Raw genomic sequence first — 15,119 nt, forward strand, 5'->3', positions numbered from 1 at the left:
GAATTTCCACTTCCGCAGCTGTAAGACAAGGCGGTTTTTAACATGACTTCTACATCTGAGTTAAATAAAACGTTAATTTGAAAAGTATTTCCATAAATGTTAACAGTAACTGAAAAATGGGTTTAAAGCGGGTGAAAACATGAATGACGTGCTCACTACCATATAGGTCATTTGTATTTAACGAAGAAATTCCTATCTCGAGAGCCAGTGACAAACCAGAACGTATCCACAGAAAGACCAGGATGGGGAAATTTCCAGAAACGATCTCAGGTGACACAGCTGAATTCAATTAAATATTTATTGAACAAATGCAGAATAAATGAAGTGGGGGGGGGTGTTAGCCTGAAGACACACGAAACACCTCCAAACAGTCAGAGGCCATCGCACAAAAACTGAGAGACTCGTTCAGTATTTCTCCAAAAGGCGGAACTCGAAGCGAAGGACGGGTGCAAGCAACCGTGGCTGCAGGGTGCTGGCGGCACAAAGCGGATCACTCGTCGTGAGAACGTCTTTGCCAGGACAACGCCTCTCGCCCTACGCTCCCCTTCCCGAGAAAGGACTACGACGGCTCGCGCTCCTGAAGGTCTCTGATAGTCGCGTTTTCACGGCGAGCCCTCCAGCGCGGGCAGCGGGTGTGCTGACACCCCCAGGAGCTCACGCTCTGCTGGCTGAGGACACGGCCTTTCCTCCTCCGCCACGCGTCAGCACTCGGGGTGTGGTCCTCGGGGCTGGGGAGAAGGGGAGCACGTCCTCTGACGGGGGGCTCGGGACCCCCGGCCGCTCCTCAGCTCCCACGCGCGTCGCTGTTAAGTGTCAACCCTCGCTGCGGACGGGGCTGTGCCGCGTGCCGCGCAGGGACAAACGGCTGACAGGCGCCGTCCCACGGGAAGCCGGGCGGCCGGGTTTCAGGAGTCACCAGGAAATATAAACTGCGTAATACTGACGGGCTCCATCCAAATTGTCAAATGTTACAAAACAAGAATCGTTTCAACAACTATTCAGCATAATGTTTAAGGACAAAATATATAATATATACTTTATATATGTATTTTATCACATACTCCGCAAGGAATGCCGAGGTGCTAATCCAGCCAATAGGTTGAAAATAAAAATTTTACTTTTCTCTATTTGTCAGTATACAGGATTCTGGAGGTGGATCTTGAACTCAGAATGACACATCAGTTTTCGAGGAAAGCCACGTAGTCGGTCAGTCTGGCTAACTGCTGCTCGTTGGGGATGGGCGGGACTGGGGCGGGCTCTGCGCATGCAAAGGAGAAAGAGAGACAGACAGACGGTCAGACACCTGAGGAACAGTGCCTTGGCCCCACCACCCACGGCTCCAACGGAAACTTTGTTACTGATTTCGGACATTTTTGAAAAATAAGCCAAGAAGTCTCAAGTCTCAGGAGTGGTTCTCCTAAACTGGGAGTAAAGGCACGTGTGGCTTTGTTGAACTTCCCATGTTAACATGCAACATCTCTCTTTTTCTTTATAAAATTGTTTAACGTTTATTATTGAGAGACAGAGAGACACAGAGTGTGAGCAGGGGAGGGGCAGAGAGAGGGGGAGACACAGAATCCGAAGCAGGCTCCAGGCTCCGAACTGTCAGCACAGAGCCCGACGTGGGGCTCAAACTCACAAACCGTGAGATCATGACCCGAGCCGAAGTCGGTTGCCCAACTGACTGAGCCACCCAGGTGCCCCACCACATCTCTCTTAAGAGAACACAGCTCTTCTTGGAAAGACACCCGCCCATGTGACACAAAGTCTGGTGAATAATTACCAAGGCTCACTGTGTGCCAGGCACTGCTCTAGAATATTCGGTTGTCAGTGAACAAAAAAGCCCCACAAAGAACCCCATCGTCAAGGAGTTTAGTGCCAGCTTTTAAGTTAGCGCACGCCAGCCTAGGGATGCCGTCCCAGTAAGCGCTCGGGAGAAGCTCTACCACGGCTTCCCTATGCGACATCAAGGAGGCACTGTGGCCGGGTCAGGAGATGCCACGGCCTCAACGTCAGCCACACAGGAGAACCCACCTGGTCTCGCTTGTAACCAAATATGTTATTATAAATAGTAAGTGCAGAATTTAATCTCTTCCTTTACAAGGTTAGAGCTAAGAAAAACAGATACACACGACAAAAAAGAAACAACGAAACGAAACGACAAAAAAGAAACAACGAAACGAAACAACGAAACATGTTTTAAATGAGCATAAAAGATACATACCTGATAGGGGAATAAACCGGTTGAAGGAAACATCCAGGGCCCCTGCAACTAAAAGTAACAACTGAATTTACACAAGTTGCCGGCAAGAACTTTCACGCGGAACACGTCATTTTTAATGCATGCGATGGCACTTATGGCTACTTAATTCTTCTCTAACAGAGTTAACAATAATGATCTATTCGATCACACGACTCTTTTTATTATGGCGGTTTCTCCAGCATCTAGACTCGCTGGGACCATGTCTCACCACCTCCTGCACCTTCACGGGGCAGAACCCACCAAAATTTGAGTAATTCTTTACGGTCAGGTCAACAATGTCTAAACAACAGGAATTCAGAGCAGGTGGAAGGCACTTTGGGTTGAAGTAGAAGGCTGGTATGGATGTGGGCATGAAGGCCGGCTCGAAAGACGTGGGAGAAAAGGCCAGTCCTGCTAAGCACAAGAGAGACCTCCAAGCAGGAATGAGCACGGGTCACTTCAGAAGAAGACTGCAGGACTGCAATTCAGATGGGGACCGCGAGGCCAGGTCAAATAATTTAAGCCTTAGAAAGCCAAAGAGCTTAATTTCGTGAACACTGAAGCCACTGAAAGTCTTATATCGGAGAAGAGTTTACATGTCTACAGTACAAGGAGAAAATATTTCTAAAATATTTTAAAATATTTTTTAAAAAAAGCAACAGTTTTGATATTAAGGATAAACACAGAAGTAGCCCATCCTGGGTTGCCTGGTCAGTTAAGCGTTCGACTTCGGCTCAGGTCATGATCTCATAGTTCACGAGTTCGAGGCCCGTGTCGGGCTCTGTGCTGACAACCTGGAGCGTGGAGCCTGCTTCCGATTCTGTGTCCCCCCCTCTCTGCCCCTCCCCCACTTGTGTGCTCTCTCTCTCTCTCCCTCAAAAATAAACATTAAAAAAAAAATTAAAAGAAAAAGAAAGAAATGGCCCCATAAATAAAAGGATGGGAGATTAACGCTAGTGAAAATTAAGTTGTAATAAGGATTATAAAAAGCCCATATAAAATAGTCTTTTATACAAGAAATACACTTTCAAAAATTCAGGTAAAACGAGGTATCTTTAAGATCCTTTCTACCACAAGTGTCTGTCAGTCTGTATCTGTACTGATCCCGAGTCACTTTCACCTTGTCAGTCCAGAACTTTCCATCACATTACCCAAACCCAGCGCCTAAGACCCTGGCGCAGTTTCATGAGCTGCACCCACGGATGAGGAGCCCCACCTACCTGGCTTTTTGGGCATAACCATCCTTGTGGTGGAGTCGGCTTGCCATCCTTGTTCTAATATACCTAAAAACACGTATTTAACACACAGATGAAGAAATGACCACGAAACCCCCATAATTTCACATTTAAGATCCACCATCTGTCCGTGACACTACTCGTATGGAAGGTCTGACCAGTGCAGTTTACCCTGTAGTGTGTATTTCTACTAGAAAAGTGTGGTAGAGACAACATTCTCCGGTCAGCTTATTTTTTAAATATTTCTAAACCTGTATCCAACTCATTTTACTCTGTCAGACTGACACAACCCTTAAAAGATGACCCATCTTCCGTAAAGTGCGTGTTCCGGCATGAACCTAGTCAGCGTGACTAAAAGCAGACCTGAGGGGGACAGACAGGATGGCCTGCCATCCCTGCACTGATAATAACAAAGACGTTGCCAACGACGGAAACAACAGCTCACACGCGGTGCTGGCCAGAGGGCACTGCTCCACGGGGGTCACTGCAGGCAATCATCGCATCAGTCTACACAGGGGGACACAGGGCCGCACTTAACTGACGTGGAAAATGAAGTCTGAATTCCACCAACGCGTCCCAGCCCAGATGGTTAGCAGGGGGCTGGAAGGAGGGTACCCGGACTCACACTCAGGCAGTCACTTAAGATCTGGGCTCTGGGGTATGTATGTTCTTTATTATGTGATAAGCTACGGATCAATTTCAAGAAGTCGAAACAAACGTTTGTGAGTAAGTAACAGTATGATTTGCCACAACAGCTCTCATCAAGCTGCCTCCTATGTGACTCAAATTGTGGCGGGCTTTGGAAATTTAGGAACAAGCTGTGGACTCAACGGAGTTTCTGTTTGGGCCGGAGACTCAAAAATGTCAATCACGGGAAAACAATACTACGGGCCGTGTACAACATTCTACAGCGATCCACCGAGGGGAGGAGCTGGTCTGGGGATGACCTGGGGAATGAAAATGCAAAAGCATGTCTGGGGGTCGGACGGGAGGGGAGGTACCGGTGAGAGACAGCGAGGAGGGGTTTCCAAATGTGTGTTGGGAGGGCAATTAAAATTATTTTCGTAAAAAAATACATATATCAACATGTTGACTTTCAGAGGAAAAGAGATAATTTAAAGAAATTACAGAGTTTAAGCTCAGAATTACTAACATAATGCTACTTTCCCAGCATACTTAAGCAACTTTACTTTCTTACATCCCGTGAACATTTCCCACCGCTCGAGAGAACTGATGTGATCTGAGCGGATGCGGGGCTGTGTCGGGCGCCTTCCTCCTCACCCTCGTACAGCGTCTTCCAGTAACTCTGTTCCCACCCCTCCCCTCCCCCCGCCCCTCCCACGCTCAGTGCACAGTGGCTCTGAGCTTCCCTTCCCGGGTATCAGCCTGGGAGGACACATCGCCAGTTCACAGGCCCACCGTTAACTCAGGTTTTGATCGAACCTCTTAGAACTAAAAGCAGAAAACATTCGGGGATCCAGCCGTGGGAACCAGGGTAAAAAGTGGCCACGGGAATATCCAAGAGGCCCCCAGCAAGAGCTAGAACGGCCACGTGCAAGGACGGCACACCTCACCGACACCGCCAAATGCCCGCTTCCAACAACGGCAAAGTTGTCCTTTGCAGAGCTCTCGTTCTAAGGTGACACTAACTACCTCTGGCAAAAAGTGCTTTGAAAGTAAACAGGAACACGAAATCTCTCATCCACACCCGGAAATCCAAAAAGCTCTGCGGACTAAAATGTTGTTTCTTTAACTCATCAGGTGGTGACAGCGGCCGTGCAAAATGGGTCCACACAAAACCGCACGACCTCCCCTCATGGCCACGTGGACACTCACGCCGAGCCACTGCAGGGCTCCTGGGGGCGGGGCTGCAGGCCGCCTCCTGCCCAAGCCCCCGCTGTGGCTGTGGGACCCTGCGGGTTCCAGATGGCCTTCCCAGAGGACAAACACCACCTACATCTCAAAAGCATACCTGCCCTAGTAACTTACACTTTCGCTTTTGCTGAAAGTAACCAGCAAGCCCCATACCTTTCACGGCCTCTTCCACCGGGAGCCCCACAAAGGCTGCAAAGTCGTCGGCGATGATGGAGGTGTAGGCTTGAGAGACCAGGGCGAAGGCTCTTCTCCGTGTGGCATCTACGGCGGGGGTGGAGGGCGACACAACACAGTGAACCAAGAGAACTGGCTTTTTTAGTAATTAAGTTACGTCACTGTCCTTGTCCAACTTTATCAGCAAGACTACATCAACCCAAAGGTTTCTACGCTTATAGATCCACGTGCCTGGCGTGTAAGACACGCTCAGGTATTGCCGAATAAACAAATCATCTTCTTGTGCTTCCTCTTAGACAGCAAATCTCTCTCAGAGGACAATAAAAATGACCCCAGGAGGAAGAAGTTAATAAATAGAAGACCCAAACTCCAAGAAAACTTCATTTAAATATGTTTATGTACTCGGTATACAATTTTTTTGAACCTCTTTTAATCCCACTTAAAAACTTAAGACTGGAATGAATGGGGCAGAAATTATCTACTTCAGTAATTAGCTGTCCTTTCTTAGGAGGCTCTCTGTTACAGGATCACACCTAGGAATTTCAGACAAACCGTATAACTACAGCACTCTTCTGTTCAAAAGAAAACCACAGGCCCCAAACGCCAAGCCAACAAACTGTACTTAATACCTGACACGGCTTCAATCTCCGCTAGAAATAATCCTAACCGGTAAGTCAGGGATTTTCTGATGGGCTCGGGAGAGTTAATCTGCCACAGGGACCCTCTCCATCCCTGCTCTACCCTTAAGGGAAGATGGCCTGATGGAAACAATCCTCCTTTTTCTTTTGCTAACACCTTCCCTGCCCCAAGTTCCTTCCTACCATTGTGTAGGGAGCCTCCAAGTCCCCTCTACTTGCTAGATGGAATGTGGCCCGACAAGGTCTGCTTAGAAATGCCAATTAGGTCTGCAGATTTGCTCAGTTGAAGTTTTGTCCTTTGACACTTCCTAACTTTCAAGTCCGCTCTAAACTCTTGACTTAATTTGGGCTCAGATCCTAGGGTCCAGTCCTGAATGGCTGAGCCTAACAGGGGGGCCGCCAACAATTCCAGCAACACCCCCCCGCCGCCCCCCTGGAGGTGATGGGTGGGACCTCCCCAGGCTTCAATTCCCACATTCCATGTCTCAGAAATGAGGCAGAGAAGAGTGGACGGTTGCAGGTTAGGAGGTGCGGTCCGGCCAGCCTGGTTTCCACCCACGGCTGCCTCGGCGACGCAAGGGCTCCCCCACCTGGCGGTCAGCGTGCGGACAAATACTCTGCATGTTACTGTCCACATTCAACAGGCAGGGGCGTATGTTCCTCACGGCCCCACGACACAGCGACATCCTCTCCGTTCCTGGGACATCGCCCGACGACTGCACCAAGCTGCTCAGACACCCCTTGCACTTCGCCCCCCGGCTCCCATACGAGCCTGACACCTCTCTCGTCTCGGCCTTTGGGTTCACGCTGTCATGTGGTTTCCGCTCGGACTCCTAGGTCTGTTTATAAACTCGGCCTGTAGCACTCGGGTTCACGGCCATCTCTGCTCTTCTCTAAATGCACAGCACTGCTCACCCCACCCGTCCGCACTCCCATCACCTCAATTATGCCCTAACTCCCTACAGGAGGAGGGCTGCCGTTCTCATCTTTCCACCCGTCCCCGGAGTGCCCACCCTCTCTAAGGGTGCGCTAAGTACACGCCTGTTGACTCTACCACCGGGACCCAGGCTTGGGCCCTGTTCTCTCATACTTCTTAAAAACCGCTGACACCCATCGCGCTCCTCCACCTCTCACTGAGCCTGACATCCTCTCCGCTCCCCTGAGCCCGTGCGTGCTCCTCCACCGGCACCTTCAGCCCACTCCTTCCTTCCTCCTACTGGCCGGCTCTGCACCTGACCACACGTCGGGCTTGAACCCGCGTCAGAGATGGCGGATCCTTCCCTACTGAAGGCCACAGGCACTCAATAAGAGAGAGCTGCCACAAGCAACAACAGAAAGGGAAATCCAAGTGTCCACCAGAAATTATACCCGCCTGGTAAACAAACAGACCATATTTTAAAAATATTAACTTCAGTTCAAGCCCCCTGGTCAGACGCTTAGAACTGAGTGGAGAAAGATGGGGAGGAGAACAAGAATGGTGTGGGAGAGAGCCGGAGAGGAGAGAAACTGAGGCAGGCCTGGCAAAGGGGAGGGCAGCACAGAGGGTGCGGGCTGGCAGAGGAAGCGAAAAGCCAGGCGGGGTCCCACAGGGTCGGTCAGAGGCCACACACCTCGGGCTGCTTTCACCCAGGGCCATTCCACTCGTCACCGTGCCACCCTTAAGACCTGGGAAATGTGTCGGCTCCTGTGGGCGGGCATTAGAACCACACGTGAGAAGGTGGAATATAAATGGAACCAGCACCTAATGCCTGCGGCCGTTCAGCACGGGCGGAAGCCCTGGGAGACGCTGACAGAGCGCTCATCCTGTCGTGTGGACGGCACCTACAAGTGTGCATTATCTACCCCCACCCGCCAACAGCTAGCGCTGGACACAGAGAGAGGCTGGGCTAGCGGTCCCGCACTTTCTAATCCACCTCTGCCCTTCCATTCGGGGGGGGGGGGCTGGACACCACGGCCCAGGGGACCCGCACGGCCTGCTCGCGGATGGGTCACGGGTCCGGTGAATGCGTGTCCTCCGCGCCCTCCCGGCCTCGCTCTGGCGGAGCCACAGCTCCCGGGGGCAGCCCCTTTCCTGTGGCTCCAGGAGTGTGGGTCCCTCGCTCTCTCCCTCTGGGCCCCGTGGAGGAAGGGCCCACAGGGAGCCCCTGGGTGCTTCTCTGGCCGCTGGTTGCCATTAAAAAACTAGAAGGCCTGCTCCTTCACTAGCTTGTCTTTAGTTAAATGCTTTTCAACCTTCTAAGACTGTGACTAACTCAGAGCAGAAAAGGGAGAGATTGGAGAAAGTCACTGTTCTTAGAACAATCCAGAAAACAGAAAGCTTGTAACACATTAAAATGCAAAATATTAAATTTAGCAGTAATTCAAATCTGTGAAGAGACTTCCTTCACCAGGCTGCATTTTATGAAGGCAAATCCAGTACCGTTCGTGAACCTGGGGATTTGTAAAATTCTTAGGATAGGTCCAAAAATATTGCGGGTGAACACAAGACTGTTTATCCATGTTAAGTAAGTATACTTAGGTGCTGATACATATTAATTCACTTACGACCCCCCAAGGCAAGTACTATTTACGATCCCGCTTTACAAATGAGAAAAATGAGGTACTGAGGAGTCACTCGAGTGACGGCACCGAGACCTGAACTCCAGAACTAGGGCTGCGGACTCCAACCCCCCCCCCCACCCCACGTTCTGCTACACAGCCTCGCAGGGGCCTGCCGGACGCCTTCAAGGCCTACTTAACGCAGTGGGCCAGGGGCAGAGGCGGCACCGGGAAGAAACACCGTACACCCACCGCAGGCACAGGGGGGACGTCTGCCTGATGCGACAGGAGAGCCGAGCCCTGGTCCCGCCAAGGAACCCGCCGCAGACCGTGGGGACACGGCACGCGGCCTGGGCCCTCACACCGCGGCCCTAAGACTGAGCCAGATCCTCCGAGAAAGTCCACTGCCACACCGAGGCCTCCTCCGGACTCACACGAAGAAGCTGAGGCGGTTTCCCTGTGGGAGCATCCGAACCTGCCCCTGCTGTCCCTGGGCGACCTCGTACCGCACGCCTCCCTCCCACCTGCAGGCCCGCGGTCCTGCTCACTTCCTTCATATTTAAAGGAAGCGCCTCCTGTGCGATCCCTGACCTTGTTCTGTTTTACGCTGATGCGGCTTCGCCGTTCCAAGAGAAATCAGGTCCGTCTCAGAAGCAACCTTCACCTCCTGTTCCCCTGAGAAGGCGCTATCCCTTGACAGAGGGATGAGCAGTTAGTTATTCAAAAACCCCTGCTCGCTGACCCCTCCAGAGAAGGCAGGCAGGGAGCAGAGGCAGGTGTTTACTACAGAAACCAGGTAACCGCATTAAGAGATCGCTGTGTGAATTTGTAAGAGTTAACCAGCAAGACTGGGACAGACAGTCAGGTGTCCGGGGTGGGAGAACAGACAGGCAGGGTCCAGTTGCATCGTAGGATCAGCGCCATGTCACGTGGACTTGTAATCTTTCAAAGCAATTGAAAACCACTTGAGCATCTATGTACCGAACTGCTGAATTACAAACCCAGAAGCTGAAGACAAACCCTACCAAAGGCTGAGGTCGACAACCTCCAAAGCACCGTCTCCACTTTCAAACACCTGGGGTTTAAGACCTTAACCACCCCAGAGCTTGGGCTTCTTAGAGTGTTCTCAGATTTCATTTTCGTAGCAAAAATCTTCCTACTGACAAGAGCACTTTCAATTTGGAATTAAAGAGACAGCGAGCGAATCCCTTGGCCGCCGATAGAATTTCAAGCAAGACCAAGTGAAGACACGTGGTTACAGCAAATCCTTCCAAAAGAATTTTGAAAGCTGCCCTACTCACCTAGCAGAAAGTAACTTTTTTTTTCTTTTTAAATTAGATTTAAAAAAAAAAAAAAAACTGACTGACTTCAACATTACAGCACTTAGAGAACAGGCCTAATTTAATTTTTAAGCACAAAGAAACACTACCTCTAAGTGCTTCCATGATCGGCTGGACTGTCTCAGACCACTGGTGTGCGTTGATGGTCGAATAGATCCCAGGGAAATCTCTCTGCCAGATTCTTTGTCCTACTGACCAAATTCCCCCAAGTTCAGAGTTCGCCTGCAATAAATATTATGGCCTTTGAGAATATGCAGTCTGCAGATTTACCAGCAACTGTATCTTAAAACATAATTCAACATTTCTTTTAAGAGGTATAATGATTTCTTCAGCCCAACCACCGTCAAAAAGGATTTTAAATGCTGTGGACAGTAAGGTAAAATCTATCTGTGTGGTTTATACAAATTTTTATTATAATAGAAAATTAAAAGCTGAAATAATCTAAAAATACTTCAGAACGAAGTCTGGTAATTAATTTTCTTACACATCATTTTCAAAAACATATTTGTTACCTCATATATACACATACATAATATACACGATAGAGCAGATTCATATACGTGTGCATGTAAAATATATACACGTATTTTTTGGATATAAGTATAACAAAATTGCTAATAATAAAGACTGCAAATCTAAGATGCCATACACTGTAGCCTCTCCCAGGACAGAATTCTCACTAACATCACTGAAACTATGAGTGTCATTTATAATTACTTAATTACTTAAGTACCAATCTTACTTAATAGAATGTCTGGAGAAGAAAAAGAGGGTAGAAACACTAAAATGAATTCCTGCTGAATATCAATAATGAATAAAAGAATTCGGGTGAATTCTTGGTCATATTGTGTGACTGTTTAAAAACTCAATTCACATTTATGCTGGAAACAGTGAATCCCATGAAGTTAAAAATGTATTTCATTTCACTTTGGAAGAAACTTTTAAGAGGCGACTTCCTCTAATCTCCCATCGAAACTAAGAAATCTAAAATGCTAACTAGCAAAAGATTTCAATGCTGTGAAAATCATTTTTAGAATATTCTTGTCAACAACACCAATTTCAAAGAAATACCATCACGGGAAACTGCATAAATCAGTTACAAAAGGGAAAAAAAAATCCAAACCAAACCTTTATCTAAAATGTCTCAGCTGTTTGCCAGGCAAAGTGACACTTATAAGAAGTGTCTCAATAAATGTGATCAGAAGCTAAGTACAGATTTCTATACCATCCAAGGGAAATTAAAATTTCTGATTAGAGGACTTTGTAGATCTGTTCTTAAACTTTAATACCACTTTAGTAACTACTCCTGTGAACCACACGGGAAAGAAAACAGAAACCTTAAAAACTTTAAAAGGTTGCCATTTAAACGAATGTTACCACATTCAAATAGTAGCATATACTAAAGAATACTTACCGATTTTATAGCAGGTGGTATCCTTTTCCAAAGATATCTTGCATTATTCCTAATTTACATCCCCCCAAGAAAGAACAAAAAGAATGATCTCAATAAATGTTCAATATTCTAGATTTCACTGCAAACACACAGAAATAGACTTAAAAGTACTCTGTATTAGATAGAATAAAATTGACTTTTATGTAAATTTGTCCAGGGGAAGGAAGAGCAGCTTTCCAGGCAAAAAAGAAATGAAATATTTTTACCAAAGTAACATTCTGCCATTTTTGGTGCATTTTTTATGAACGAGCTGGGTCTCAAATTAAGGCAACGTGCACCAAACACACGAACACTTAAGTAGATAAGGTATACACACACAAAAATAAACAAGTATCTATACTTTCAAGGCTCTGGAACGTCCTGACAACGAACACGGTGCACGGTGCTCCCCACGAGCCCTCCTCTCACCAGTGGGCACAGAGCCACCAACACTTCGAGGTGGTTTTTAAGAGTGTGGAAACCTGAACCACAACACACGTATGATGACAGGATTACAAAGTGAAACCGACAGTTACACAGTGTATGGGTCATAGAAATCTCAGGTGAGTTTTCTAAGAGATACGAAACCAGCTTTAATAGAATTTAAAACAACACTTAAATAGAAATCATCAACGGCTCGTAGCACTAGAAGGGACTCCTGTACGCTATGCTTTCCGACTTTTCTTCGATAAACATGAATTAAGAATAACGAAAAAAGGACACCTTTCAAGAAACCTCTTGGCTTTCTCAATCTTCCCTTTTGGTCTCTCTTGGTCTATGGGTGACGTGCAAAATGAAGTAAACAGAGATCTTAAGAAAGTTTTATTAAAGACGAAAAAGGACCACAGAATTAAAGGAATTTACAGACACTGTAGTTTCTCATAACAAATTAGAATGTTTTTTAGAGAATATATGTATATTTTTTTAACTTTTTTTTTCAGAGAGAGACAGAGCATGAGCCAGGGTAGAGCAGAGAGAGAGAGAGGGAGACACGGAATCGGAAGCGGGCTCCAGGCTCCGAGCTGTCAGCACAGAGCCCGATGCGGGGCTCGAACCTATGAGTCATGAGATCATGACCTGAGCTGAAGTCAGACACACAATCGACTGAGCCACCCAGGTGCTGAGAATATACGCACTTGTAAAACAAGTATATTTTAAAACAACTCGGCCTAATCATAGTTTAAATCATGATTCATTATATGAAATAAGTGTATTAAGTAATACAATTAAAGATAAAGCTCCTTGCGCCTTATGTTTTAATGATGCTTCTTCAACGCAAGAATAATTGCTGTAAATCCTGGGGACGCAGCTGCTCTTAGCTTCAGGTAGAAGGTACTTACATGTCATTATGGAGCAGATATAAAGCCAAGAGCTGACCATACACTGGGGGTGTAGCAATTCCTCCAGGAGCCTAAAAGGCCAAAAATGGAAAACCTTATTTACACTTACACTTTTTTTAAAAAAGTATTTTATTAACAGTAACCTAAAAAGTAAGCCTATTTTTTGATACTTAGTACTACAGACGTAGAAAGAGCTTTAGAGAAGGTACGGAACACTAAAAACCACATACACTAAAAACCACATAGATCTGCCATCAGCTGTGATTTATCTCCTTCTGAGCCTCTGTGTTTGAAACGGGATCCCTTTCCCAGTTCTCAAATTCTTATATGGTGTTACTCTTAAAAGAAACAAACGTTTCCAATTCCAAGAGAACCCTAAAGCACTAGGATTCCACCACCCATTGTATCAAACACGTTGAACGGCTACGTGATGAGTAATAACAACAAAAAAATCACAGCTGAGCTACAAAGACATTTCTCTCTGCCTTCAAATTTAATGCATTCAGCAAGCACATATTAAGTGTCTACTAGTGAGCTGCTGCTTCTGGCTGTTGTATCCTTTGGTTAGTTAACTTTTTATTCTAATGTGATACATGCTTTTTCAGTGACGGGGGGGGGGGGGGGGCTCAGTGAACTTTAACATCTGCATGACCGAACTTCCAACAATCCTACCGAAGGCAGAACAGTCAACTTAGGTGACAACGATATGAGACTAAGGGCTTTCTGAGTTAATAAAAAGGTTACTTCTTCTTTGGTCTGTGTATGCTTGCTCACAAATGTCTTTAATGAAATCCACACTCCCTCGCCTCCAACCACCCGGGGAGGAAAGATGCCTGGTCCCGTTCACACAAGAAGCATCCTGAAGGATGTCAGGAGCGAAGATACACAGGGTTCACGGGCTCACTAGCTGAAGACGAACCACCACAAGCTCCGGGCGCGTTCGGGGAGACGGGGGCCCGTTCGGGGAGACGCAGCCTTCGGAGCAGGCCCCGGCGTCCCGAGCTCCCCACGCGCGGCTCCCACGCCCGCCGCGAGCCCCGCGGGCCCCGTTACCCTGGAGACCGGCACCGCCCCGGGGCCGCGGAACACCCCGCGGCTTCTCCCAGCGCGACGCGACCGGCTACCTCGAGCTCCTGGTTCTCGCACTGATCCAGCAACTTTTTGAAACTAAAGGCACTGTCCGCCATCACCGCCACTGGCATCTTCCCGGCAGGTCCCGCCGCGACACCTTCCCGAAAGCAGACCCCAGACAGTCCCTCGGGCCGTCGCGCCCGCGATGACGTACCGAGCCGCCGACGCCGCCGAGCGCCCAGGCGCAGGTGCGCCGTCGGTTCCGGCGCGTCGTCGGCCGCCGCTGCGGCGGGGCAGGCTCGCCGCCGCTCTGGCCGGCGCTCTCGCTGCTCTGGAGGACCGGCCCGGCGAAGCCGCTTCCCGAGCGCGCGGCCAGACCGGGAAGGGAGGGGTGCGCGCAGGTTCGGGGACCGCTCGGCGTCTCGGCGGGGCGGCCTAACGCGCATGCGTACTTCGAGGCGCCAGCCGCGCCTGGGGATTCCGGGCAGGAAGGCCGATCGGGCGGCCCCTCCGGGTGCGGGGGGTGCTCGGCTGCGGGGCTCTCGCCCCTCCTGCACCCCCAGACTCGCGTGCGCTGAAACCGGTCGGGTGTGGGCTTCTGCCCAGGACCCGGCGTGGCTGGGCCGCTCACCGGGCGTGGAGGTCTGGCCCCGGAGGTCCGGCCCCAGACCGCCGCCGCCGCCTCGGGGGTCCTCCAGTGTCCCTCGCCAGCGGACGCGCTCGTGTGCAGTTTTCATTGGCCTACACGTCCTGGTGCCCTTCGCGAGACCACCTCGGAAGAGGCTCGCGTTGGTGTCCTGCCGTAGGGTTGGCTGCACAATTTGTGGGCCCAGAGCAAACTGAAAATGCAGGACCCCTGTTCAAAAAATTGGGTGGGGGGAGGGAAGTGCCATTTAGGGTAATACAAGGTAAAGCTTTTTCCTTTGCAGTGTATCTCACCTTTCCAGAGTGCTTTTTTGCTATTTAACATAATTCGAAGTAAATAAAAGTTAAAAATATAAATTATTAGCATGAATCTCACCACCCATCTTTATATTGCGCGCTGCCGCTTTTAAATTCAGGTGTACATGGGGCGCCTGGGTGGCTTGGTCGGTTAAGCATCCGACTTGGGCTCAGGTCATGATCTCACGGTCCGTGAGTTCGAGCCCCGCGTCGGGCTCTGTGCTGACAGCTCACAGCCTGGAGCCTGTTTCCGATTCTGTGTCTCCCTCTCTCTCTGCCCCTCCCCTGTTCA

General features: G+C 48.9%; 1 protein-coding gene across 1 annotated transcript; it reads right to left on the reverse strand.

The window, feature by feature from the left end:
- Window positions 1-280: 280 nt before the first annotated feature.
- COPS8 (COP9 signalosome subunit 8) lies at window positions 281-14,088 on the reverse strand. Its single transcript, XM_047085080.1, has 8 exons — window positions 13,939-14,088; window positions 12,815-12,885; window positions 11,457-11,505; window positions 10,132-10,264; window positions 5,506-5,613; window positions 3,463-3,525; window positions 2,225-2,272; window positions 281-1,258 (listed from the first exon to the last, which is right to left on the reverse strand). Exons 1-8 carry the CDS (start codon window positions 14,014-14,016, stop codon window positions 1,179-1,181), a joined length of 630 nt encoding a protein of 209 aa, XP_046941036.1. The 5' UTR covers window positions 14,017-14,088; the 3' UTR covers window positions 281-1,178.
- Between the last annotated feature and the right edge of the window lie 1,031 nt (window positions 14,089-15,119).

This window comes from Lynx rufus, unplaced genomic scaffold (genome assembly GCF_022079265.1).
Source record: "Lynx rufus isolate CCGP_SWC_20201006 ecotype Redwood Valley unplaced genomic scaffold, mLynRuf1.p SCAF_2, whole genome shotgun sequence".
NCBI classification, from domain to species: domain Eukaryota; kingdom Metazoa; phylum Chordata; class Mammalia; order Carnivora; family Felidae; genus Lynx; species Lynx rufus.

Excerpts from the sequence above, each read along its gene's own strand:
- COPS8 (XM_047085080.1), bottom strand. The coding sequence starts at position 14,016 with ATGCCAGTGGCGGTGATGGCGGACAGTGCCTTTAGTTTCAAAAAGTTG. Across the intron at positions 10,265-11,456 it reads TACCACCTGCTATAAAATCG|GCGAACTCTGAACTTGGGGG; the intron begins GTAAGTATTCTT and ends TATTTATTGCAG. Across the intron at positions 1,259-2,224 it reads CCGGTTTATTCCCCTATCAG|AGCCCGCCCCAGTCCCGCCC; the intron begins GTATGTATCTTT and ends TTGCATGCGCAG.